At 40.8% G+C, this 26360-nt stretch overlaps 1 protein-coding gene across 1 annotated transcript; it reads right to left on the bottom strand.

Annotated features, from left to right (window-relative positions):
• Positions 1–581: 581 nt before the first annotated feature.
• Positions 582–18660, bottom strand: KCNA3 (potassium voltage-gated channel subfamily A member 3). Its single transcript, XM_033093270.1, is given in 4 exon segments — positions 582–6077; positions 11984–12104; positions 15273–17922; positions 17925–18660. Coding segments are annotated over 2 exon segments (1731 nt in total). The 5' UTR covers positions 18646–18660; the 3' UTR covers positions 582–6077; positions 11984–12104; positions 15273–16912.
• Positions 18661–26360: the final 7700 nt, after the last annotated feature.

Genomic DNA, 26360 nt, shown 5'->3' on the forward strand with positions numbered 1-26360 from the left:
GCCCTCAACAGTGTGCGATAAGAAGCAATGGAAGAAATCTAGGCAAGTTGGCGTCCAAAAGACTTGCTAAGTGTAACGTACTGGAGTGTTCACCTTAGCTATGTGAGACAACACGTGACAGTCTCGGAGCTGATCTGACGGTAGGTGATGCTTGAGATGTTGACAATAGCCCACCTTTTGATGTTTCCTCTTTTGCAAAAACAAAAAATGAGAGAGAGAGAGAGAGAGAGAGAGACAGAGAGACAGAGAGACAGAGAGACAGAGAGACCAGAGAGAATTTGGAACTAATTATTAATGAGTAACAGAATTTTTTTTGGTATTTTATTGATTCTGTGCATAACATTTGCAATGAAAACACTGTAAATCAATGACAAATTTAAAAAAATGGATCAGGTGATGAAAATATCACATAATCAACTCACAGGTATTTACTTGATATTGACTTAACAGAAGGCCTGAAATTATTATGACAAGAACATCAGAAAACGTGGCATACGAGTTTATTTTAACTTTACATTAATATGTGATACATAAACATAATTCAATGTCGAAAGAAAACAATATAGAAACAAATATTAAAATATGTTTGATATTACATTTAATTCATAATTCCAGTATTTGTTATCATGTCATTGTTTAAGAATGATTATTTCATACAAAATAATAGTTGTTTGACTTCTCTGTTTGATGAGGAGAACTAAATTTAAGGTTAGAAAATTTTAAATTTTAATATAATGTAGCATATGTTCCATTTACTTATTCACAGTAACATTGCGTTGCTAGTCATTAAAAGTACAGAATGTATCACAGACTGTTGATTTACAAGGGAAAGCAGTAACAGTGTCTATATGTTGTTTGACAAAAGAATGAAAATATAGCATTATGTCATGGATTTAAAACTAAATGTTCTCCATATCCACATTGGGCAGTCATCACATTTTAATTTTATGTGGTAAACTACTTAAGTGGATTTTAACATATGTGGGTAAACTTTACCATATATTTGAACGATGACTACTGTTAATAACACTGTTACCTAATACTTGATAACCAATTCTTTTTGAATAGTTACAGGAAAGAATGAGTTACCTTAAAATGAAGACAATTTTTCTACCCAACCCTCTTCCCTGTCCCCCCAGTCAGAGAATCCATGTGATGAAGAACAATCAGCTGAAAAATTATTACTTCTGGTGGGTTTGACCGTCTGTTTTCTCTGAATCAAAATGGCTGCAGTTTTTTGGGTTAATTATTGCTTCCTTCAACTGTTCAGAAATCAGTCATTAAGATGGATTTTTAAAAATCGAAATTAGAAAGAAGATGAGTGAAGATCATTTTTTTCAGCCTAGCACTTTGACATCATATGGATTGAGTGTCTGGGGTCAGGGTGTGTGGACTTAATATCTTTTAGATAGAAAATGGTTGTCTGTCACGCTGTGGGAGGATTACACTTAGGAAATATCTAAAAAGCTCTGACAATAACAGCAACAATGCTTTGTAGACAAACCCTAAAATGTCCCAGTGTATCATTTAGAATGAAATTTTAGCCAAAGTGTTTAAAGATAATGGCAGTGATAGGAGAAAAATAACACGACAGAAGGTGAATAGTGTAAAGAACACAAAATTTAGACCCATTTGCTGGCCATACGGTCTTGGACGAGTCTCTTCATCTTTTTAAACCTTGTTTGTTCAATCTCCAAACTTCACATGGTATTAGTACTTCATATGGGTATTTTAAAGATTAAATAAAAGGTGAATGATCTTTGCAAAGTATGAGATAATAAACAAATATTAGACATCTCTATGAAGAAATTAAAGTGTTGTATTTGTTATTCTGGCATCTGTATAATTACTATCTATCTGTATAAGATTTCAAATATGGATTCTTACTACATTGAGCATACTACATAGAAATACTACACACACTGTTTGCTTTCCCTTGTATAGATACGTAGGAACTTTTAAACAAAAATGACACCATTTTATGGGGTAGTTCCAAAAATGGTCTATACAGTGCCCTTAAAATTGAAAAACAAAAGAAGATATTCCTATTTGGTGTATAATCATACAATTTTATGGCATTTAGGAAAAACACTTTGACAGCTTTAAGCAAACTAAATACTTAATCCCCCCACCCCTAAGCCCAGCATTAAGAGATAGTATCATGGAAACAATTTACCAGAAAAGATTCTACTATGGTTTGTCTTAGTATGGTTAGTTCACAGATAGTTGCAAGATACATTATTAACACAATATGCTAGAATCACCATTTAGCAAATTTGACCAACTTTAAAAAAATGGATAAAATTACTTCTCACAAAGATCACTAACACTAATACACAAGAGATTCAATTAGATCTAAAGTGAAAATTCAGATTCACAAAACCAAAATGATCAGATTAAATGTGTTAATGAATTGCTCCATTAGTCAAAATACCTATTTCCTATTATGATAGAGGCCTTAAAAAACGGTCCCCTTTTCTGAATGGAAGGATATAAGACTAAACTGGACAAATAAGCTCAGTATGACAAAATAGTTCTGTATTATTCAAATGGACTGCTATCATTTTAACAATTTCCTTAGTGTCCATATTTTAGCATCTTTCTATTATAATCTCCTTCTACCATAAAACCAGCAACCAGAATATACTCTTATTTTTTCAGTGGATACAATTATCTCTTATCTATGTTGTGCAAAACCTATAACCCTTCTTTTTCCAACTGTCCGCTAAAGTCAAACAGAAGCATTTGGGTTATCCCTGAATTTTATTTCTCACTCCTGAGCAAAATTAATTACAATATGGCTCTATCAGGCCTTTTTTGTATTCACAGAAATTGGCAAAATTTTGTGAATGTTATTTTAAATGATCGCCATTGTTGCTTCTGGGACAAAAAGGGCATTAATCTTTTAATGTGACAAAAATGCACCTTACAATCAGTTACAGTTCATTGATAAGCATAATATATTTAATTCTGATTTTGTAAGTGTTTATTAAACTACAAAATTTATATGGAAAGTTCAGTTGAATGGACGTGTTGTTTAGAGAACTAAGTCAACATTCAAAGATGAAATGCAAAATCATAATAAATACAACATGGTCAACATTAAAAGTAAGGTTTACATTTTTACATCTTGCTGAGGCAATTAGCAATATTAGAAATAGGAACATTTGAATCTGCAGTCTGTTCAGTCACAGTAGAGATACGTGGTATCTCAGTGACTGGAGGAGAGCAATGTATACCTGTGCGCCTCTAGTTCAACAAATCTGAAAACGTTAGAGAATTTTGAAAGATGTAAAGAAATATACAGATTACTAAATTCAAAGTCTTCACTGTATGGATGGAGAAACTGGGGCTCAGAGAGGTTGAAGGGACCTTCCTAGGGCCCATGAGAATCGTTGGCAAGAGCCAGCACGAATGCACACGAACTTAGCTCTACCAAACTGCTTCTTGTGCAAAAGGAATCAAAAGATCGTAAGGCAAACTCTCCTATCCCTCCAACCTTTCCCCACCTTCCCCTACTCCCAGGATCGTACTGTTGAGTGTGCAGTAAAGCTCTAGGACTGTTTTAGCATTTCATTTCCCATTTCAAATCAGCTTAACTCTAATTAAATTTAGCGAATCACCTCCCTCTTTTCCAGCTATTTCATTCATCTGTTTCCGTTCCACAGAGTGATTTTTCTACCTTTTCATGATCCCATTATAGACCAGTGTCAGTTCTTACAGGAGAGAAAACATCGTATTTCCTCTTCTCACAATGAATTTGAAGAATGACCTATTTACAATACTTTCAAGGCTTCAGTCTTATTTTAATTTCTTTCCTTCAGAAATACATAAGAAAATCTGAGTACGTCAGTATTCTTCAAAGCCTTTTCACGTGTGTGCAATGAGGATTTGGGGCTGGAAAAGGGCTTTGGGGGTCATTTAACCCAGCACAATTATTTTGCAATTCAGGAAACTGAAGCTTACGGTAGCAATGGTAAGTGACTGATCTAGGCTCTGACAGGTAGAAAGTGGGTAAGAATTCTGGTCTCCTGGTATCAACAATACTATTTTTACTACCCACTCAAGTGAACTATATGGGATATGACAGCTTATTCATCTGTTACCACGCTGTGTTTTCATAGCAAAAGTCCAGGTTTTGTCTTTATTTGGAAGTGTAGCCTGTCATAATAACACAGATATAATATTAAATACATGATAATGCTTTAAGCTGTGTCCCCGGTGTTTTATGAAGGCAGTTCCTGCCTATTTTTGTAACACCTACAGATCCTTACCGGAACATCTGTATGTCTAAGCCCTCCCACAGGACAGCTGGTTGCTTTGTGTCAATCATCCCAATAGCTCAAGTGAATGACTTTCCTGCTCAACAGCCTGTGACTAGCAGTCATGAGTATGAAGGTGGCTGGGATGGATGGACTATTCTCTGGGCCCCTGTCTCTACTACACGGGCTAACACAGAAGGAAAACACGGTGGTGGCTATATTTTTACTTTAATTACAAATCATCCAGATTGGAGGTTCACATAGCTCCAATCTGAGATCACTGTCACTCTTTTACTCCACTTTTTCCTAGAGTGCTCTGGTCTCAAAGTTTTGACCACAGAGAAACCACCAGCAGAAATTCACTGAAGACATTGCCTCAAAGAAAGTTACATGGATTTTATCTCCTATTCACCTGTTTTGCTGCTAGCAAATACAAGGTTGTGGCAGTTACTGATTCTTACATATTAACAATGAAATTCATCACCTTATTTCCTTCCATAGGGCCTCAAACAGTATTATAATCTTGGCTTTGCTACCAAAATATTTTGATAGTAATTAACAAGTGCTCTTATTATAACTTAGCTTTCTTATGCATTTGAATAACAGGAGACTGGTTATTTATGCATTTGCTCAGGTATTTTTGAAAATAAAATATGGAAATGAGAAAAGTCTTCTTTATACTAAAAGTTCACAGTTTGACTTTCCATAAGGCTTATTAAATAATATACAAATAGCTACCATTCTGCTGAAATGTCACAGTACATACATCAATAATGGCACAGAAGTGAAATGTCCCCAAATGGGAAATCATACTCATGACCTCCTAAATCTCTTTTCCAACGAAAACTTTGCTTTTTTATTGAAAAAAGTTTCATTTCTAAAATAATATAAAAATATAAAATGAGTCAATTACACATACAATTTTGAAGGACATTCTAGAAACATTAGATGAAATACTGTATATATCTTTAAGAATATGCTTTGTCTCGCCATACCAAACACTGCATGAAAACTAAATTGAACGAGTACATCATATATGAACTGTGGAAAACTATAACTGAATGTTAAATTTTAGTTAAGCTAGACAACTTAAATATATAGTTAGTACTAATACACTTTTTTAAAGTTAAGCTTAGCTCTAACCTGCCTATAAGACTAAGTTGCAAATCTATCATTTTGAATCAAAAAATAAAAGAATGGCTAATCAAGCAAGGCACATTTCTTTTAGGCAAGTCTGTCTTTAATACCACTCGTAGGGCACAGTGTAGACTTCACTTATTCACGTGCAAATGGACTAATCTACGTTACGTATGGGAGCCTTTGGTACAAAACACACCTTCACAAAGTTGCACATAACCCAGAACACAGAAGATGACATTATCTCATGATAAATAGAGTCCGGTAGTTAACTGAAAGGAGAAAACAGTAATAGTTGGCTTGTTGGAAACAAACATTTAGGTTTTCTTTGTCAGCAATACTGATTAGTTTTTGGATCATTAGATTTTATCACAATGTCAAAAGGTCGAAAATATAGCCTAATATTTTTTAACGTTCTTCTATATCTCTTGATTGGCATCTTTTATACTGTATACAATTTGAAGAGACTCCTCCAGCTTCAGAGCTGTTTTCTTGATATAAAGCATTTGTTAGAGACATGTTATTTAATGTCAACTGAAACAAAAATATGTGCTGGCAGACAGATCACCACCTATCGGCGAAAGGACCAACACTGCATTCTTGAGCTGGGCAACTAAAGAATGAGCATCCTACAGTTAGTGCAGTTGGACAGTGCTTTCTGGGGGGCTCTTCAGATATCTGTTGGACAGAGTAAACACAATAATTTACTGTACATTTACTTTTTAAAAAACCATAGACCTTACAGTAACGTAAAATAGGCAACCCATTATACTTTTCAAAACGTTGGATATTTTTCCTACTGTTACCCTGAAAAGGTCAAGCAATTTAGTTTTCTAAATGTATTAACTACACATTAAATGATTTTCATTTCTAAGGAAAAGCGTCTGAGTATGCTGAAATTATGAACTTTTTCCCCCTTACTAATAACGACCTCCAAATGTAGTCCAAACCAATGTGATTGTTTGCTGTTTGAACAGGAAAATCTATCTTCATCTTTAGAATCATCTGAAAGGTTCTGAGTGTCTACTGTTTTTTAGAAAAAAATATATATTAATTTTCTCAATGTGTTTCCAAGGGTTTGTTTCTTTTCTGGCTGTATATCCTACTGTGGTAATCTAAGATGAGAACTCTTTTGAATTGAATAGAAATCCCACATTCAGATAAGTGTTATGGGGGGGTGGGGATGGAGAGGGCTTGAGGGATAGCAAGGGAGAGGGAGAGGGAAAGGGGGAGAAAAGGGGAGGGGGATGGGGGGGAGAAGGAGACAGAGGGGGAGAGGGAGAGGGAAAAGGAGGGGAGGGGAGAGGCTGTACTTTATCCTGTCATTACAAATAACTTTCAAACCTGTTGATCCTTTAAACCATGAACTCTGCAGAGTTATGTACCACTTTAAGAAAACACAAATTAAGACAACAATAACCACTTGACTAAGGTCTGTAGAAAACCAGGAAATAAAATTGCATGGTTTAATGCTCTCCTCTCTCGACTACAAAAAAATAAAAACAAAAAACAAAAAAGACCCGTATACACACACACACACACACACACACACACACACACCACTGACATTGACGTATTTCTTAAGAATAGCATAAGGCAGCAGGGCTGTCTTGTTCACTGACTGCTACAGCCAGAAACTAGAATGATGTCTGGTACATTGTATACACTTTATATGTTAAGTGAATAAATAAATCCCTATCGCATAAGAGCTACTCAGTAAATACATATTGAATGAATACATGGATATGTAAGAATTAGATTGATGTACTCTAGAGATTTACTAACTATTAAAAAGACAACAATAGAAAATGCTGAACCCAGCTCCAGGTTTCAATATGCGAATATTATCCATCAAAATACCTAGAGAAGACTGGTTCCCATATGTACTCCTGGTTTTAGCAGATGTCTCAAATCCAGTGATCTGAAATTGGAGTGTGGTTTTTAAGGAAGAATTACTCACTGACTCATGTACATGTTGTGTGTCTAGTGTGTGCTGGGTATCCAGCGACTGAAGTTTTCCTTATTGACCAGGATGACACTTGATCAGCCTTCATGGAAAACAAAACTTCTTAACACTCATCTTTGATCACAAAGCAAAAGTATATTCTTGCATCACACTATGTTTAATTTGCATTATGAGAGTTTGAAAATTATAATGGTCTAATAGCTATTCACGACTACTAAGTACAAGAAATCACAAGGAATGTGAAGGGCCTAGCATCCGTTTTATTTCCGAAGTGCCCAGCTTCTGCTCAGAGCTCCTGCAGCCTTGGTATCTTGAGATGGTTCTGTTACACTATTCTTGTCGTGTACTGTCACATCCTTTTTATATAAGGGTTTGGCCTTTTTTTTTTAACCTCATGTGTCAGTACATGTCTCAAGGCTCTTGGGATTATTAAATATGCATGGTATAGTTTGGCTGTAGGTATAGTTGCAATTTAATAGAAATAAAAAACAAAAGTGATGCTTGGACACTAATCATAACGCTTCTATCAGTGGCTAAGAAATGGGATGACGGGCTTAGAAGGATGGACATTGCCTCAAGTATTCAAATCAACTCTACAGGAAGACAGAAAAGAAGTATAATAAAAAAGCGTGCTCTATAATTGAAGACATTTGGCCGTATAAGTGTTCTAAAACATAAAACAAGAAATAAAGAACAGCCAAATTTCTGTAATTAGTAAGTTTGTGAAGAAGTAATTAATACCTCCACCAAGGCCTAAATGAAAGAGGTACAGAAACCCATCTTATTTAACTGTTAGCCTCACTAACTTGTATTTGATGATAAGGAAAGGGCTGAAATCATTCTATAATGTAGTTTTATGGGAACTCTGCTTTCATGTGTTTATATTTTGACATCTATTAAATAACTTAGAGTTGGCTGCATACCAGTAAGTTCTATAAATTCTGCCAACGAAATCGTAATGAATTAGCCCCATGGACTAGACAGATTTCTTACTCGATTACGTATAGTTCTGATTGGCTTCTTGGAAATTATGTACTCTTGGCAAGCAAAAAAAAGTTTAAACTCACTCAGTAATTAAAGTGGGTAATGTGTTAAAGACGTGGGCTTTGTCAAAAATCTGGAAAGTCATAGGAAAATGAGCTGGGAGCTGTAATCAATACTCCTTTAAGCAGCATTTAGATCTACTAATAATAAATATCCTTGATTCACATAGTTACCTCATAAAATAAATTGATCTTCTGAAAACAGTTCAAATATTTGCAGGTAGAAGATTTACAGAATCTAGGCTTAAAGCACGCCACGCCCAGTGCTTACCTGGACAAATTATTTCTGTCTGTGGTTTTTAGTTGCATTCTGAAATCTGACATAAAGTCACACCCTTGTGTAACATGATTTTATTATAAATTTCTTATAGAAGTAATGTATTAGTGAATATCTGATATGTTTGTCCTATAGTCATACATGAGGCAAATAGAAAATGTAACGGCGTGTGAAGCTCCCTCTTAAATATCTAATATCTTCTACACCAGGTGATAATAGAAAATCCAGTAAAACCCATATTGAGTTAAATAACAGAAAAAGGTATAATTCCTCAACTAAACCCAGAAGAAAGAAAAATAATAAACAAACTTATTCATTTCAATTCTCTATTTTGTGTCCTAACGATGTGTCCTCAGAAGGACAGAAATGATCTCTGTCCTACGTGGGCTTAATTATATAAAATGATGGAAGGCAAGGGTTTCTAACTTCTACTGGGCTACGTACGTAATCTCAAGCACATATATTCATTTTCTTTAATGTGGTAAGGAAATTGTGCCACTTGGATGTGTAGAGGCAACAGCCAGATCAATCTCTGGGCTGGTTGAAAAATCCAGGGAAAGGAGAAAATTCACAAGGGGAATTTCTCTTCGTAGCAGGACAATCCCCATTTCCTACCGTAGAAGAAGGTGCATCTGTTACAATATGACCGAAAATCATGGCAATAGCTGCAGTACACATTGATATCAATGCTTTAATTAGTCTCAGGAATTCCATCTTACACATGCTGGTGTTTCAAAGCCACGTGGACTTTCCCAATACCTACTTAGACTACTGGTGCCTCCCACCTATTTTATGTAGAAGTGGCCTAAGTTTTGCCATTACAAAAGTCACTCCAAGAATCTGCTCTTATTTTTCATGGATTCAATGTCCCCACCTGCTTTCACATATGAAAAAAGCACTTCAAAAAATAACCGATTTTTTGAAATCCTGTAAGTGGACAATTACATTAAAAATTAGGTTATTTTGTAAAAGAAATCATTTTTTTATCCAGGAAGGCCATATCTACGGTAATGTAATTATTTACGGTGATTCACTGGGGAACTCTCCAAAGCCTTGTTCAATCAGCTTCTGTAGTAAAGAAGACCCCATGGATATTTAAGGACTCACCATTAACCGAAACCAAGACTGAACTTATTTGGAAGTTCCTTAGTATGTCTGCTAGACAGGCAGGTCCGGAGATATCACAGTACATTTTTGCTTGGCTACATGAACCAGTCAATACGTATGTATTGGGTATCACTAACAAACAGCATTCTGTTAGCTACCCGTATCAGGTAGGAAACATGGTCTCTGAGAAGTATTCTAACTTCCGGGGACCCATGGAGATTAGGAGTGATATCTCATATAATGTTATATTTAAATGATTTATATTAAGGAATTCCACCCCTAAGCTTGGATAGTACTTTGTGGGGAAAACCTTCTGGAGCATGTTTTACCCAATGGAAGTCTTCTCCAGGGAATCACTTACTGCAAGGAATTTTATCCAAAAGAGCTGGGTGAGGAGTATAAGCCTCACAGTGATACAATGAAGCACAGATACACAACATGACAATGTTGTCTGGTTTTCAAACACTCAAGCTGGAATGCTATTTCCTTCCTCTCACCCTTCCAAATAAACACTTATTAAGCACCAACTTTATTCCAGGTAATATCCCAGGTCTTGGATACAGAACCAACGAACAGACAACAATCCTTACCCTCATGGAAGGGAAAGGAAGACCAATAATAAACAAAGTAAGTAAACTATCTAACATGTTAGAGGATAAAATAAAGCAGAGAAAGAATACAGGGAGTGCTGTGGGGGCTGCAATTTTAAATAGGGTGTCCAGGGAAAGCTTCCCTGAGATGGTGACACCTAAAGAAGTGATGGTGTGAGCCATGCAGATGTCAGATCATCCAGACAGGGGACAGCAAGTACAAAGACCTGAGAGGGCACACACCTGGTGTATGTGAGAAAAAGCAAGGCGGCCTGCGTGGGAGGAGTCAGAAATGAGGTCAGAAGGGTAAACAGGGGCTATATTCGGTAAGGCTTTGCAGGCCACTGTAAGTCCTCTAGTTTGTATTCTGTGTGAAATGGGGAGCCCAGTGGGGGTTTTGCCACAAGGAAGTGACATGATCTGACAAGTGTTTTAAAAGGGTCACTCTGGCTGCTATGTGAAGACTAGACTCAAGCAGGGCTTTTCTTCCAAATTAAATCATATTTCTTTTCATTGAAGGAACATGTTTAAATGCATACAAATCAGAACCTTAGGAGTCAGAGAGAATTTCCATAAAGAACGGGAGTTGAAAATAAACTTATTGAAAAACAAGTGAAATAGCAGTTCTGACAGACATAAAGCCCATAGGTACACTGCTAACTTTCATTCGAATCCCAGTAGAGATTCCCAAGAGCCTTTGTGCTCTGATGGAGGGGGTGAAGGTGAGGTTGGGGCTCCCGGGATGGACGAGGAAGATGCACGAGTTTTACCTTCCACTCCTTACCATCAAAGTGGGGCGGTGACCCCTGTGTCTGCAAAGTCAGGGCCCCACATGCACGATATTCTTCAGATATGATGAAACATTTGTTGTTGTTGTTGTTCATTTAAGTGCTATCTTACTAACAACCAGAATCCCGAATTTACTTTTCAGGCCAGAGTTCCTATTCTGCACCGTTCAGGTTGCAACAATAATAAAATGGCTCCCAAGAAAACGGTGGAGCCTTTTAGCCCCGATCTCTTCTTTAATGCATTTGATGGTTAATGGTGCAAAATTTGAAATGTAAGGAAAAACACATCCAGTACAAAAAAGAAAAGAGAGAAAAACCATGAAAATGTTTCTTTGTAAAATGTTTTTTCTTTTTTGTCAAAGACAAAAGTAGTTTACAGCATCATCGAAAACAAAAACAAATATTTGAAAACTTGTGAACCTGTCTGAATCATATAAATTATGTTTCAGGGTATGAGCATCGAAATAATACAATTATCATATGTGCTATAACAGCGGCCATTTGCTGGCAGGAGGTTAGGGAGCTGAGTCATTATAGTCAGGTTTGGGCTCTGCATGGCTTTCCCTCCCTTCTTCCTGCCTCCTCTGATTTGCCCTCTCAAAGGTTATCAACCACTCCCCGCAGGTTATAACAAAACAAGTGATTTCATTAAGATACCTAAAATTGCCCAAACAAAATATAGGACATTAGTAGTACAGAAGCAATGGTTTTACCCTCCTTAGTTTAAAAGGTCAAATACAAAACAGAAAGAACAAATCCCCACCCTAAAATGCAAGCCCTAAATCTCCTCTTCCCCATTTGTATGCTCCTCACCTCTCTCTCTCAGTTTCCATAAGTCTTCAGACTGGGGGGCACATGTGCTTCTTTGCATTTCTGAGTGGGAGGGCTTATCACTTCTACTCACAGCTGACAGGTGGGAAGGACTTGGAAAATGCTGTAGAAAACGTTGAAATTTTAAATGTATAGAAGTCAGTAAATTATAGTTATGGTTCTCCAAGGAATAGACTGTTGGTACATATTATATATATTGAATTAATATATTATCAGCAAAGCAATTACTTGAGTATGTTATATGCCAAGGGAGTAAATAACAAGTTTTATGTCAACAAACCATAACTCTCAATTTCTTCATACTGTGCATTTAAAATTTCAATCCCGAAATTTTAAAGTTTAGAAATAAATAATACAACACTTCCTCTTATATATAACTGTTTGTCATTATTGCACCACAGTTGGTGGGTATCTAAATTTGGTATGTCAGTGTAAAGCACCATAAAATAAATAAAATAATAACAGTGTTATTATTTTTATCTCTGGATTTACCAGCTGTAGGGTATATAGATTTTCCCCAGGCTGTAGATGGACGTGCACTGATCCAGTCACACTTCCTCCCACGAATCTCTTGCACACACAGAGCTATGTATGTATGAGTATACCTTTCAACCTCCAAGACCTGCAATTGAGCTCCGCAGCAGTAAGTCTGTGGTTTGGCAAAGCTAACTGGCCTATGTTAACTTGGACTCATTAGCATTTTGCTCTACGCCCAAATCATTATCCATTTTCATTTTTCTAAATGATTTTGGACCTTAGAGAAGGAGCTACAGCTATTACGTGGGGACAAAATTATATTCTAATGTTGTTTTGAAGACAGATGCTTTTATAAGGCAATAATGTCACAAATTTCAATGAACTGGCAATCTCCTGCTTTCAATCCTTTGTTCTAAGTAATTTTCCCCTTCTTAATGAGGGAGAGTCAAAATGTTTACACCACTTTCTAACATGGCTTTCTGGTAACCTAAGCAAAGTATAAGGAGATGGAAAAATAACAATTTGCATAATGCTATCACCTATTGTAGATGAAAACATACGAAAATAGGAAATTAATCTTAAAACTGAAAAATATCCCTTATCCTAGCAGGTATCACTACTGTGACTGCTTATAGTTTCTCAGTATAACATTAAATCCAAATAAATCAATCATATAAGAAAATAATCTTTTATTATGGGAAAAGTCAATCTCTTCATCCGATTTAAATAACTTGTATTTGATCCCTATGGTTAAAAATATCTGGTGACTAGAAAAGGGTTAATTTTCAGTATACAGAATGAAATAGGTTTCTGGAGATATGTTCTGTACAGGAATTCATTCCTTAGTAACACGGGCTGAAAAGTCAAACCTAAAAGCTAAGAACTTCATTTTCTCAATCTCTTTCAAGTCACCCAATAAAAGGAACATGGGATTGAGGCCAGAATGCCTTGGCTTTAAATTACAGCTGGGTCTCTTGCTGGCTGTGACGTCTTAGGGAAATCACTTAACCTTAACCCTCTATTTTTACCCTCCTAATGTGGGGTTAACACCACTTACCTTGCAAAGTGCAGACGTGGCAAGGACATGATTGACTCTTAATAAATGGTAATTATTATTGTTATGTAAAAAGTAAATAGGAAGACACTGATTATTTGTACATTTCAAATCATTCACAAAGCTCAATATTAGTAATCAATGCTTATAAGTAATGATCACAATAACAATGTAATCTCTTAACAAAATCTCTGCTGCATATCATGCAATTACCTTTTCTAAGTGTTATACCTGTATTAACAATTAATAGTCACAACAACCCTATAAGGTATTACTTATTATTTACAAATAAGGAAACTGAGGCACAGAGAGGTTGAGTAATTTGCTCAAGGTCATACATACACCTGGCAATATGACTGAAGAGCTTATTCTTTAAACCACTTCATTAAAAGCCTGAAAATAACTTTAATGTAAGATCATAGCCGTTCATGCATCAGATATGCATTAAATACATATAAGATGCTACATTCTTTGCTAGGTACTAATATCCAAAACTCTGTCAAGACACAGAACCGATATCCTTTAAGGAGCTTACAATAACGGCAACTAGAAGCATTTGTACTGCCTCAGACTCAGGACTCAAAGCCATATGTCAATGGACTAAAGAAAAAGGTCTCCTTCATATTACTCTTATTTAATGACCATACAATTCCAAAAAGTATGTCACAGCCATATATTACTTATGGAACTCATCAGGGTCTCTACATCTTCTGAATAAATGTGAATAAAACTGTCACTGCACTTTGTTCATCTTTAAGATCTTTTAAGAACAGATACAAAAATTATTCTTATGTTCTTACTATAGTGTGTCTAACCTATAACCACCAAAATGGGTTATAAAAAGAATTTCTGCTCATTAAGAATATCAAAATTTGGTCAGAAGGCAAACCAATGTTAAAAGCAAACCAAGTAAGTAGCAAATAAAACTAGATAAAGGGGTCCTATTTCAATACACATAGATTAAGAACCATGACCTTATTACCAGGTATATAGATATCCCGTCTCTATTTTTCTGTCTTTCCCCTGCTCTTCTTCCTCTTATATTATTAATCATTTTTTTCACTGTCAAATGCACAAATAATAAAGTAAGACTTCTGACTACCTGAAAATATTTTTTGAGCTTTAAAACAGGTTTACGCTCATTTACTCTAGGATAGAATAGTTTTAACCTATCAAGACCGAAAAGCAATTGTGGAAAATGTATAATGTATAATTTATATAATGTACATATAATTTATATAATGTATATCATTTTACAAAATAAAATGATTGTTAAAATAAAATGTTACCCTCATTGCAGTTGTAACCATTTTTTGTGTCAAAGAATTGTACTATTGCATACTACCAAATAATAATGTAAATTAAAATTGGAATAATCTAACAGCAGTAGCTTCTGTATTTTATCCTTTCTATTTAAGGGGAAACGGGTTTTTCAGAAGCCAAGTGGGTTAGTAAAAAGAATGGAATCATTTTCAGCTCAGTTTGGGTGAAAGATACCGCTGAAGAAAGAGCAAGGACTTGTTTTCATCCTTTTGCAATAAACAATGAAAACCAAGACAGTTAGCAACATGGAAATCAAATGGAGAAGGTGTTCTCAATGATCTTGAAAAGGCGCCTACCGGTAGCAGGCAATTCATATAAAACTATTGGTTTTGCAAGTATCACCAACCTAGACATAAATGGCATTTCCCTGCTTCCCTGTACAAAAAGGAAGTGCTCAGTAACTCACACAGTGCTCACCTGATTCTGTCTGTCTTCTGGCAACCCCTGGCATACGGCTGAAACTTGCAGGTATTTCCCCAAGATTTGGTTACTTCCTGTCCCTCCTTTTTATTGATTGTCTGCAATTCCCTCAGTTAAAAACGTGCATCCTTCATATTTTTCAAGTTTATTTAGCTTTTCAAGTGCTGTAATGATGACAGTGCTGTTGGAGCATCTGGACTTTTTTTTTTTTTTATAGAGGAAGTCTGAAGGCTCCCTTGTAAGAAGGTTTCAGGTACATTGAATCTCTCATTTGCTTATGTACAGAACAGTTTTCTATTTGCTTTTTAATTTCATTTGTTGGCTTGAAACTCTTTGGTGAAAAGAAAACAGTAAAAAGAAGCATCTTTTGAAATTATTGCCCAATTACTGGCATTTAATTCAAATCATGCCTGATTGTGGTGTATATCTAACATTCCAAAGAAGATACTTTCCTTCTCGATTCAGTCATTATGGGATGATAGCAACGATTTTTGTGTGTGTGTGTGGTAAATATACGCATTTTGTGATTCAGTTCACCATCTTGGACTCTCAGAATTAACTTTATTTGTGCGGTTTATTCAAACAGTGGTTTTCCTTATGAAATCGTGTAAGTAGGAACCATCTGGAAAGGTTACTGTGGAAACGGCCGGGGTTAGGGGGCGGGGCTAGAGAGCAGGAGATGCCATGACAACCTTTTACGGGTTTCCCAGGAAACATGGGTTGCTATGGGAACTGCATCAGTCAGGTCCGAATTAGTAACTTCCGCTGGAAAGAGTATCTGCCACTTTAATCTTCTTGTGATACTGCAGCTTCTCTCTCATATGCATTAAGAAAATATTTTCTTCCTCTCAGCAGCACTGAAAACATCTGTTTCCAGACTTTGATAGATGTTGGCTGGAACACACACACACACACACACACACACACACACACCACAGACAGACACACACAGCGAACGTCACAGGAATCTGTTAGTCTAATACTTTCGAAATGCCTAACAAGCCCCAGAGTTAACTGCCTTAGTCAGATCAGGACGTCTAGGGCATTTCCCTTTGTTCAAAGTTGTAGAGATCCTTCAACTTCCGGAAGGGAGGGTTCCAAATAGAAATTCCAGTGAAAAACCAAATAAACTTACGGTGGATTTATAAATCGTTTTGATTAGACTTTCCATCCACATATCCATTAGGTAGGCAAGTAAATATCCCATACTGTTGAAGGTCCATCAAATTGAAGCATCGTTTTAAGTGTGTGCCTGCTTTACTTAGTAAAGAAACAGCTAGCTTTTAATTCTGAAATTAAACAGTTACTGTAACTGTTCTTTAGTTTCATTTCCTCCCAGGATGTACAGGTTTTTTTTTTTTTTATAGGGCGTGTACTAGAAATCAAGTTTAAAGTAAGTTTGTTGTTTGCAATATTGAGAGGGAGAAAAAGGAGAGCTGAGAGAATGCAGCCCACTTGCAAAACAGACAGCTGTTTCAGTATGAAGCAGTAGGGAGAGGGAGAATGAAGTGTGCTTCCCACTTCTTCATGTCCTTTCCTTGATGAATGGTCTGGAAAAGTATAAAACAAGAGCACACACAGACCAAGGGGGCACGGGTCACACAATACAGAGCACAGAATGTCACTTGTATCATATATTAAACATCGGTAAATATCTTTTTGATGTTGACACAGGAGTTGGGGTTATTGTTCGTGGTGCAGGTGACAGTGGAATTGCCCGTTTTGAAAGGGGTCTGGGGGAACGCGCTATGGTTCATACCCCCCTCTTCGATCACCATATACTCCGACTTACTCAGAGTCGAGTTACTCCTTGCTTTTCGGAGCTCCTCGGCTGAAGAGGAGAGGTGCTGGCAGCTTCCCACGTGCATGTACTGGGCTTGCTCTTCCCCCTCTGTCTCCCGGTGGTAGAAGTAATTGAAGTTGGAGACAATCACAGGGACTGGCAAAGCAATGGTCAAGACACCAGCGATGGCACAGAGCGACCCCACAATCTTGCCCCCTATGGTCACTGGGTGCATATCCCCGTAACCTACTGTCGTCATGGTTACCACTGCCCACCAGAAGGCATCCGGGATACTGCTGAAACCTGAAGAGGGGTCGTCTGCCTCGGCAAAGTAGACGGCGCTGGAGAAGAGGATCACCCCGATAAAGAGGAAGAAGATGAGCAGCCCCAGTTCCCGCATGGACGCCTTCAGCGTCTGCCCCAGGATCTGCAGCCCCTTGGAATGGCGGGAGAGCTTGAAGATGCGGAACACCCGCACCAGCCGGATGACCCTCAGGATGGCCAGGGACATGGCTTGCTGTCCATTGCCCTGTCGCTCGGCCAGCTCGGTGCCCAGGGTGATGAAATACGGGATGATGGCCACGATGTCTATCAGGTTCATGATATTTCGCGAGAAGGTGGCTTTGCTGGGGCAGGCGAAGAACCGCACCAGCAGCTCAAAGGAGAACCAGATGATGCACAGAGTCTCCACCACGAAGAAGGGGTCGGAGAAGCTGGAGGCTCCGGCGGGGGCGCCCGACGTGCTGTTGCCGGCCGCCTCGAACAGCTCCCGCGACGGCGACGCAGGGTAGTCCTTCTCGTCGCGGAACTCGGGCAGCGTCTCCAGGCAGAAGATGACGATGGAGATGAGGATGACGAGCACGACACGATGGCGATGCCCCGGGCCGGCCCGGAGCTCTCCGGGTACTCGAAGAGTAGCCACACCTGGCGCTGGAAGTCGCGGCGGGGCAGCGGCCGCTCCTCCTCCCGCAGGAAGCCCTCGTCCTCGCGGAACTTCTCCATGGCCTCCTCACCCAGCTGGTAGAAGCGGATCTCCTCGGAGAAGATGTCGATGGGCACGTTCACGGGCCGGCGGATGCGCCCCCCGGACTGGTAGTAGTAGAGGATGGCGTCGAAGCTGGGCCGGTTGCGGTCAAAGAAGTACTCGTTGCGGAGCGGGTCGAAGTACCGCATGCGCCGCTTGGGGTCGCCCAGCAGCGTCTCCGGGAACTGGCAGAGGGTCTTGAGCTGCGTCTCGAAGCGCAGCCCCGAGATGTTGATCACCACGCGCTCCCCGCAGCAGTCCTGCTCGCCGGCGTCCGGCAGCGCGGGCGGCAGCGGCTCGTAGCGGTCCCCGCCGCCCTGAGGCGGGTCCCCGCCACCGTCGGCCGCCTCCGGCTCCAGCAGGTGGTCCCCGGACACCACCGTCATGTCTGGCGGCAGCTCGGGGCCTGCGGCGGGCTCGGCGTAGCCGGGGTTCACCAGGGTGTGGGTGCCGCCACCGCAGCCGCCGCCGCCGCCGCCGCCGGCGGGGCGCTGGGAAGGGTGGGCGCGGTGGCGGGCGGAGGGTGGCGGCGGCGAGCTCAGGAGGCTGAGGTGCTCGTCCATGCGGCGGGGACCAGGCGGCGGCGCGGGGCCGCGGCGCTCCTCCTCTCGCTCCCCGCCCCTGCGCGCCTCCGCCCCGGAGCCCGGCCCGCCGCCTGTTGCTGCCGCCGCCGCCACAGCCGCCGCCGGCGGGCTCTGTGTGTCTGCGGCGCGGCCCGCGGGCTCCTCCGCAGAGACGCCGCCTCCGCCCGCTGCTGCGCTCCCTCCGCTCCCGCCCCGCGCGCGCGCCCGTCTGCCCTCCGCGGTCCCTCGGGGTCCCCGCCCCCCGCGCGGGCGCGCGCCCGGCCACGCCCTTCCCCGCCGCCCTCCGGGCCCCGTTGAGTCCACCCGTGCACCCTCATTTTGCACCTCGCTGTCCCCCAGCAACCTTCGCCCCGCTCAGTCGGCCCTCCGGGAATCGGCCCTGAGCCCTCGTCCCGGGCTCGGCCCCCTTCGTGTCAGTGCCCCACTCCCCCGACCTGCGAGGCCACGTCCCAGTCGCGGGGCTTCTCCATCGGTCCTGGATCCGCACCGCAGCCCAGCGAGCGCCAGGCCTTCTCGCCCTGGGCGGGCCTGGGTGCAACTGAGGGGCCAGCAAGTGGAGGCAGGCGAGGAGGGAGGATGGGACGTGCCCCGGCCGGCAGCCATGTCCAGGGAGAGGGCGGCAGTCCAGGTGGGCGCCCTGGAGAAGAGGCAAGTCTGCGGCCAGCATCTTGAGCCCACGTGAGGGTGGAAGACCGCCAGGCCGGGAGGGCTCTAAATGAGAAGCCGCGGGAGTTTGGGTGCTGATGAGTTTCGCACCCGAAGACTGAAGAAAATGGGTCATTAAAGACACTCAGGGACTTTGCTTCCATAGTGAATAGTTCATATCAACTTCCATAGCTGAGATTCCATCCATTGGGAAGAACCAAGGACCGCGTTGCTGGTTGGGATTGGTCTTTTCAGTGCAAATTCCTGTCAGTGGGGAAATAAGAGGAAAATGGAAACGCAAAGTCACATCTCTTTCGTGGGAGGGGAGACAGAGAGGGAGAGAGGGAGAGGGGGGTGGAGAGAGAGAGAGAGAGAGAGAGAGAGAGAGAGAGAGAGAGAGAGAGAGAGAGAGAGAGAGAGAGAGAGAGAGAGAGAGAGAGAGAACTGTCCCTAGACCCTCTGGTAAGGTTCCACTACTAGCCGTCTGGTAGATTTGCCGCCATGCTCTAGTGGTTAAACTGGGAGAACATTCATTTCACAACTTGTATCTCTGTTGCCTGATTTGGGCCTGAAGATGATAACTTACATTTATTCCCCTTGAACTTAAACTATTTCTCCAAATTGTTGTGGTCACTTTGAGCCCAATTTCTGTTTCCAGACATTTTAGCAACTCTAATTTAGTTAACCCCAGGTTTAAAAATGTGTTTTCTGTTGTATGGTTGAAATTATTTCCAAAAGAGGAACTGTTGTCGAGACAACTCCCTCAGCCATCGTACCTTAGCTGGCAATTGGACTTGAAGTAAGAGTGATTTGTGGTCATGGCTTGCCACCACCACTCCCAACCCTCGGATTCACTAGGGCAGAGTCTAGGTCTTCCTCCGTTTATGTTCCTAACAACCACCCAAGTGCCTGATGAGCAGTAGCAACTCAGTACGTTTGTTGAATTGATCTCCACAAGTGATTGTTCGAATGTCTCTCTGCTGTGAGATGTCAACATTTCTTTCTGAGCCCAGAACCACTGGGGTTGCTGGAATGAGGAATGAGGGGAAGCTGGGCTTACAGTACAGACATTACTCGGTTATTCCACAGGGTTTCCACCTCTGCCACTTCTGGATACAACAAGCACCCGTGTTCTTTACTCTCCTTCTATCTTCCACTTCACCTCCAGGTCAGCGCTGGGTTCTGCAGGCCGTAACATATATTGTAAGAGGGTAAAAGTGGGGAACCATGTAAAACGTTCTCACAAAACCAGGACGCTGTTTTTGAGCTGGTGCTTAGGGTAGCAGTGTAATCAATTATTCATATATTTAAATCTAAGAATAAGATGGCTTGCTGCAAGGATGGCCCATAGAAAGGCAAAGACCCTATTTTTAAAAGACCCAATGTTTCATGCACTTCTATATCTGACTTAGAATGTGATTTATTTCCCCATTTGCAGGAATTAGTACTGAAATTAATATTAATCAATGGCAAGGAAGACCAGAACAGACGACGGCCCTGTGATGGATGGTCACAAGCTTTCCCCCGCTGTGAAGTATCTCTCCTTCAGAAATGACTCTTCCCGTTCCTTTCATGTATTTGCCTTATCTGGAAGATGGATGATGAGCTCCTTAGGACAGCCCTTACTTTATATTTGAGGGGCCAGAGAAGTTTAGCAATTTCTTCAAGTTCACACAGCTAGTTAGTGGCAGAGCTGGGCCTGAAATCTTGGACCGTTTCCAAGTCCAGGGTTCTCTCTACTGTATCACACTGTGAAGCTTTTAATGTTGATCACTGTGAGCGCTTAATAAATACTAGATTTCTAACAGCAGCCTATTTGCTTCTGATTGCTGACTAGTTCACTTCACTTCATATTTATTTTAACTGAAAATCACCGCCTTCCGACGGCTAGTCTATTGTTTATAGGAAATGGGTTGGTGGGAGAATTCCAGCCCTGTTGGACAGCAGAACCCATCACAACAAATCAATGTCAAAAATGGCACTTCAGGGGGAACACATACCATTTATTTAGTACCCCCCAATGGAGTATCTCAAAGTGACTTGAAAACGTCTCATTAATCCCCACGACACCCCTGTGGGATAATAATAATATTATTGTAATGTTTAAGCATAGAACTGTGGCAAAGCCAGCAGCTTCTCCAAGCATGTGCAACATTGCCTCCCTTTGCACTCTTCAGTATTAGAACCTAAGTAGAACCATCAGGTTTGCAAACAGCAAGGGTAAATCTTGGTGTATGAGCTTTCTCTGTTGCTCTGTATGTAGCTTGAGTTTCTTACCACAGTAGTACTAGAAATAGCTCACCAGTGGTTTCCCAGGTGGTCAACAGCTCTGAAATTTACCCAGAAGTGTTTGAGAGTGGGAGAAGGCAGGCCTAGAGATCACCACTGATTAATTACAGATGAATGACTGGAGAAAGACCACCTACTATGTGCAACGCATTGTTCTAGGTACTGTGGGAATATGAAGTTTGAACATAGACCTTACCTTCAATAGGCTTACAAGAAATTGGGAAGATAGGATACAAATCCATGAAAATCTTCACACCAGTATTAATAAAACCAGACAATAGTACCAGAAATGTCACAAGACACCCTGTGATTTATTTGGTCTATTCTAGCCAAGTTGGCTGCCTTACTGTGTCTCAATCATACCAAGCTAGTTCCTACCTCAGGGTCTTTGTACTTGCTGTTCCCCCTGCTTGAAACACTCTTCCTCCAGATTTTCACATGGCTTTCTCCATCACTTTACGTCTCCATTTAAAATGCCACTTCGTCAGAGATGACTTCCCTGACCATAACCACCCGATTTCAAAGAGTTCCCCTCCCTCTTCCCCCTTGGTAACTTTCTAACCTCCTCCCTGCTTTATTTTTCCTTATTGTGTTTATTTACTTGAAATTATATTTTATATTTATTCAGTTCTTTGTTTATTGACTGTCTCCTGCACTAAAAGATAAACTCCCCGATGGCAGAGTTTTGACTTTTTCAGTTCTGTGTCACCAAAATCTAGAACAGTACCTGGCACATAATAGATGCATAATCAGAGAGGGAGAAGCTGCAGAGTGAACGCACAGACATATTACGGTACAATGAGTGAACCCGTTTTACTGGTATTTTGGAGAGGTGTCAGTCCAGTTCTGGTTCTGTTTCATAGAACCAGTTGGGCTGTGCAGATATGCAAGGATCGTTTTTTAAAGTGTCACTTCCTCCTTTTTTTTCTACTTTCTCTTCTTCCCACCATCCTGGACAGGTCTACCCTGCACTCCAGAATTACATTCTAAACTGCCAACTTGGATAGTCTTTCTGCAGACACCCCGAACTTAATATTTATAGCACGGAACTCATTATCTTCCTCTCCAAACGTGCTTCTCTTCCTGTTTTTCTTATTTCGTGTTAGAATATGAAGTCATTCCTGAATGGCTCCTCTGCCCATCATATCTAGTTGGTCACTAAGGGCTTTCTAGTCTCCAAGTCCCTTTCAGTTCTATCCTCACCTCCATTCTCACTTGCCACCGCCTCAGTTCAGGCTGCCACTGCCCCAGTTCAGGCTGCCACGATCATTTCATAACAGGCTCTCTGCTTTCAGTCTTGCTTTTATGTATTTTATCCTCTAGGAAGTGCCCGAGTTATTTTTGTAAAGCATAGATTTCGTCACATTGCTCTCTAGGGATGGGTGAACTCTAGCCCTGACCTGTCCTTCTGGCAGCATCTTCTCTGTTCTTTCCACACCACTTGCTGGACCCTGGACATGCCACCCAATTGCCACTGTCAAGCCTTTGCTCATGCTGGCTGCTCATGGTCTAGCTCCCTGGATACCCCTCCTACCTTTTCTCCCCCACTAGTGAATTCAATCCTCAAGGTCCAGCTTAGAGCTCATCTCTTTTGTCTCCATCCTCCCTGTCAGTAACGATGACCATTTCAAAGAAAATTCAATACAACTAATTACACATGAATTTGTGCATTCACTTTTTCATCAGCGCTCTTACAGCATTCTGTTCAGAGCCCCATTAGAGGGCTTTCCTGAACTGTACTTGGTGTGTATAATATGATCTCTAGCCCTACAAGAATGTGAACTCCGTAATATCAATACCTAACATACTGAGCAGTGAGTCGATGGCTAAGCGTTTTATATGCAGTAACCTCCAACAGCCCGCTAGGTGGGCAATATTACTCCTGTGCTGTTTCACACGCGGAGAAAGTGAGAGCAGGAGGAGGAAAATCACTCGTGTGAGATCATAGAGCTAGGATAGGAAATGGTAGAACCAGGATGCAAACTGACAAGTCCACATTCTCAAGCCCAACCTTCGTCCAACTCTGTGAGGATCAGAGGGACTGTCTCACTCATCTTTGTATTTCCAGTCTCCAATATTGTGCTGACCTATGAGATGCTTTCTGAACAGTATAACAGAAGGAAAAGGATTATGAAGCATGAATACTTATTCACTAAAAAACTGACAGAGAGCCCATAATGAAGGTATTAGTCCCGTTCCTTAATACAACGGTTATAAATGGGCTCTCCTGGACTTGTACCATTTTTTTAAGAAGTAAGGAAGATGCTAGTTACAGGAAGGAAGCTATTCCAGAACTAGACACAAACACAGGACCTGACTGGGGTGAGGGTGGCTCCCTGGTGTTGCTATGTCCCCCAGAATGACCCAGCCATCTACATCTCACATGGCAGGATGATTTTCGGTGGTGGGGGGGACCTACTCAGGGAAGAGAAGGCTGGAATTCTGTCAGCAAGTATGCCAACCAAAGAGTTAAAGGTATTACGTGAGGGCAAGCATTTAAATAAGCCTGATGTTTCTTCTTCAGTCTCTGTGTATAAGAGAGTGCGATCAGACCCTGAAACACCTGCATGGCTTTTTCCGGTTCTGGTTAATTTATTGAAAAATCAGGCATCGTCACACGTCTAATCATAGATGAGATGTGCAATTAGTGATGAGATAGGCAGTAAAGCTCCCTAGTATGTACCAATTATTTGTTTGCAGATGGGAATCTTTAACCTTTGTAGATACAACCTGAATGGTTTTAGAACACTGCCAAACATGTTAAATTTCTTTTAGCCAGACGTGCATTACAAATCATACTTCTCACCATGGTTTTCCTCGAAGTGGATTTGACCAAGGATGTTGGAAAATATCTAGACAATTCCTTTTATTTGTTTCCTCGTGTTCCATTTGTGAGGTGCTTTGTTGTGAGGCTGTGGGTGTGCCACAATAAAATTAATTTCAAGAGCTAAAAGGGATTATTTTAGTCACATGATGGAGTGAAGTGTTGGACATAAAACGACATAAAATTGTAAAGCTTTAGCAGGCATTATTGGGACTCTATTGAAATACTATGAGGTCAAAGGTAAATTTTGATTGAGGTTTTTTGCATTGCTATTCTGCTGAAAATCAAAACATAGCTTATTAATCTACAGATGTAGTGTTACAGGGTTATTACTTTGTCATTAGGTTCTGCAATGATGTTGACAAAGCAATTCAAGAACATGTCTGTAGAACAGCATTACAATTTTATTCAATTTTCATTGCAATATTAATAATGTTAATGAAAGTTCATAAAGGCCCCCAATGATCCAATTAATACTGAGTATTACAATGACAAAAGAATATGAATGCTATTGTTTGGGAACTTCATCATACCTGTGCAATGGACTCCCTTTGAATTTAGGAACCCACCTGTAGGTTGCCAGCCTCAACAGGCATGTGAACAGAACATTATGCCAAATGCTTTTATGTCAAAGATGAGCTTTCAGAAAAAGCCTACTATTTGAGCATGCTCATCCATTGTTATTTAAAACAAGGGAATGTTAAGAGGTGCTGCAGTGTAGCAGAAAAGATTCTGGGCTTGGACTCTAACTATCTCAAGTTAAGGCGACCTTGACAAATCCATTTGACCTCTCTGCCTCAGTTTCTCCCCTGTGACGTGAAGAAAACAATAGCCCAGCCACATACTCTACGAGTTAGATTATGTATGTGAAAGGACTCAGTTCCTCGTCCTGCATCCAGAAGATGCTCAGTTGTTGTTTGTTCACTCATACTTTCCTCGCAACATAAATGCAGAAAGAAGGGAGTGGGTAAGATGCACAAGGGCTTTTCACTTTGCAAAAGGCCACGTGCAATGTGAGCCCTTTAGATATTGTATCTCAAAGAACAGGCCTCTCACTTCTGGCTTTAACTAACTTATGGTCCAAGAGCACCCACTCTTAGCAGGGCTTACCAAACTAGTCAGACAACAAAGGGCATCCTTTAGAATCCAAACTCTGGTGTGTCCTGGTTATTAATACTGTCATGTCAGTCTCTTCAACACTCAGTGCTTGGTAGCTAGTAGGCACTCAAAACGTATTTGTTGAAGTAAACTTTTTTTTTTTTTTAAAGATTATCTAGTCTGACACGTTCCTTTTATAGACAGAATAACTATGGTCATAAGTAACTTGTACCCAAAGTCCAGCATTTAGATAGTGGTGGAGTCAGATTAGAATCTAACGTTACTAATTTCCATCCCAATTCAATTAACTTCCGTCCCTCCTTTTCTTCTTTTTTTAATTCTCTCATTTATTTAGTGACCCCCTTCCCTCTGCTCCTCCTTTCTTTTCTTTCCACAATACTTATCCTTGTGATACAAGACAAGACGTGTGCCCTGCCTGCTCTTATCGGTGCCTGAGACATCCTGCCTTACCTGACTTCTCTGGACCCACCCTCCGTCCTGCCTGTATCTACGTCTGCCAGCCTCTTTTTTTCATTTGCTGACATCTCTGCTTGGATCTCTGGTTACTTTCCCTTTCCTTTCAGCCTTTTTCACTCCTACAAACTTTCTGCAGCTTCCTGACTTACCAGACCCCCTCTTATAAAGCAGGGGGTCTTACCTGAAACTCCTCTTCTTTGGCCCCTAAATTCTGGGGCAGAGCCTGAGATTCTGCCCCTTTGGTGACTCTACCGATGCCCCCTGCTGGGGAGAGTATGCCAATCTCTGCCCTCAAACCTGCATTGGACCGTCTATACTTGCCAAGATCAATGCTACGTGATTGTTGAGCCCCTTCCAACTG

Source organism: Rhinolophus ferrumequinum, chromosome 22 (assembly GCF_004115265.2).
Source record: "Rhinolophus ferrumequinum isolate MPI-CBG mRhiFer1 chromosome 22, mRhiFer1_v1.p, whole genome shotgun sequence".
In the NCBI taxonomy this organism is placed as follows: domain Eukaryota; kingdom Metazoa; phylum Chordata; class Mammalia; order Chiroptera; family Rhinolophidae; genus Rhinolophus; species Rhinolophus ferrumequinum.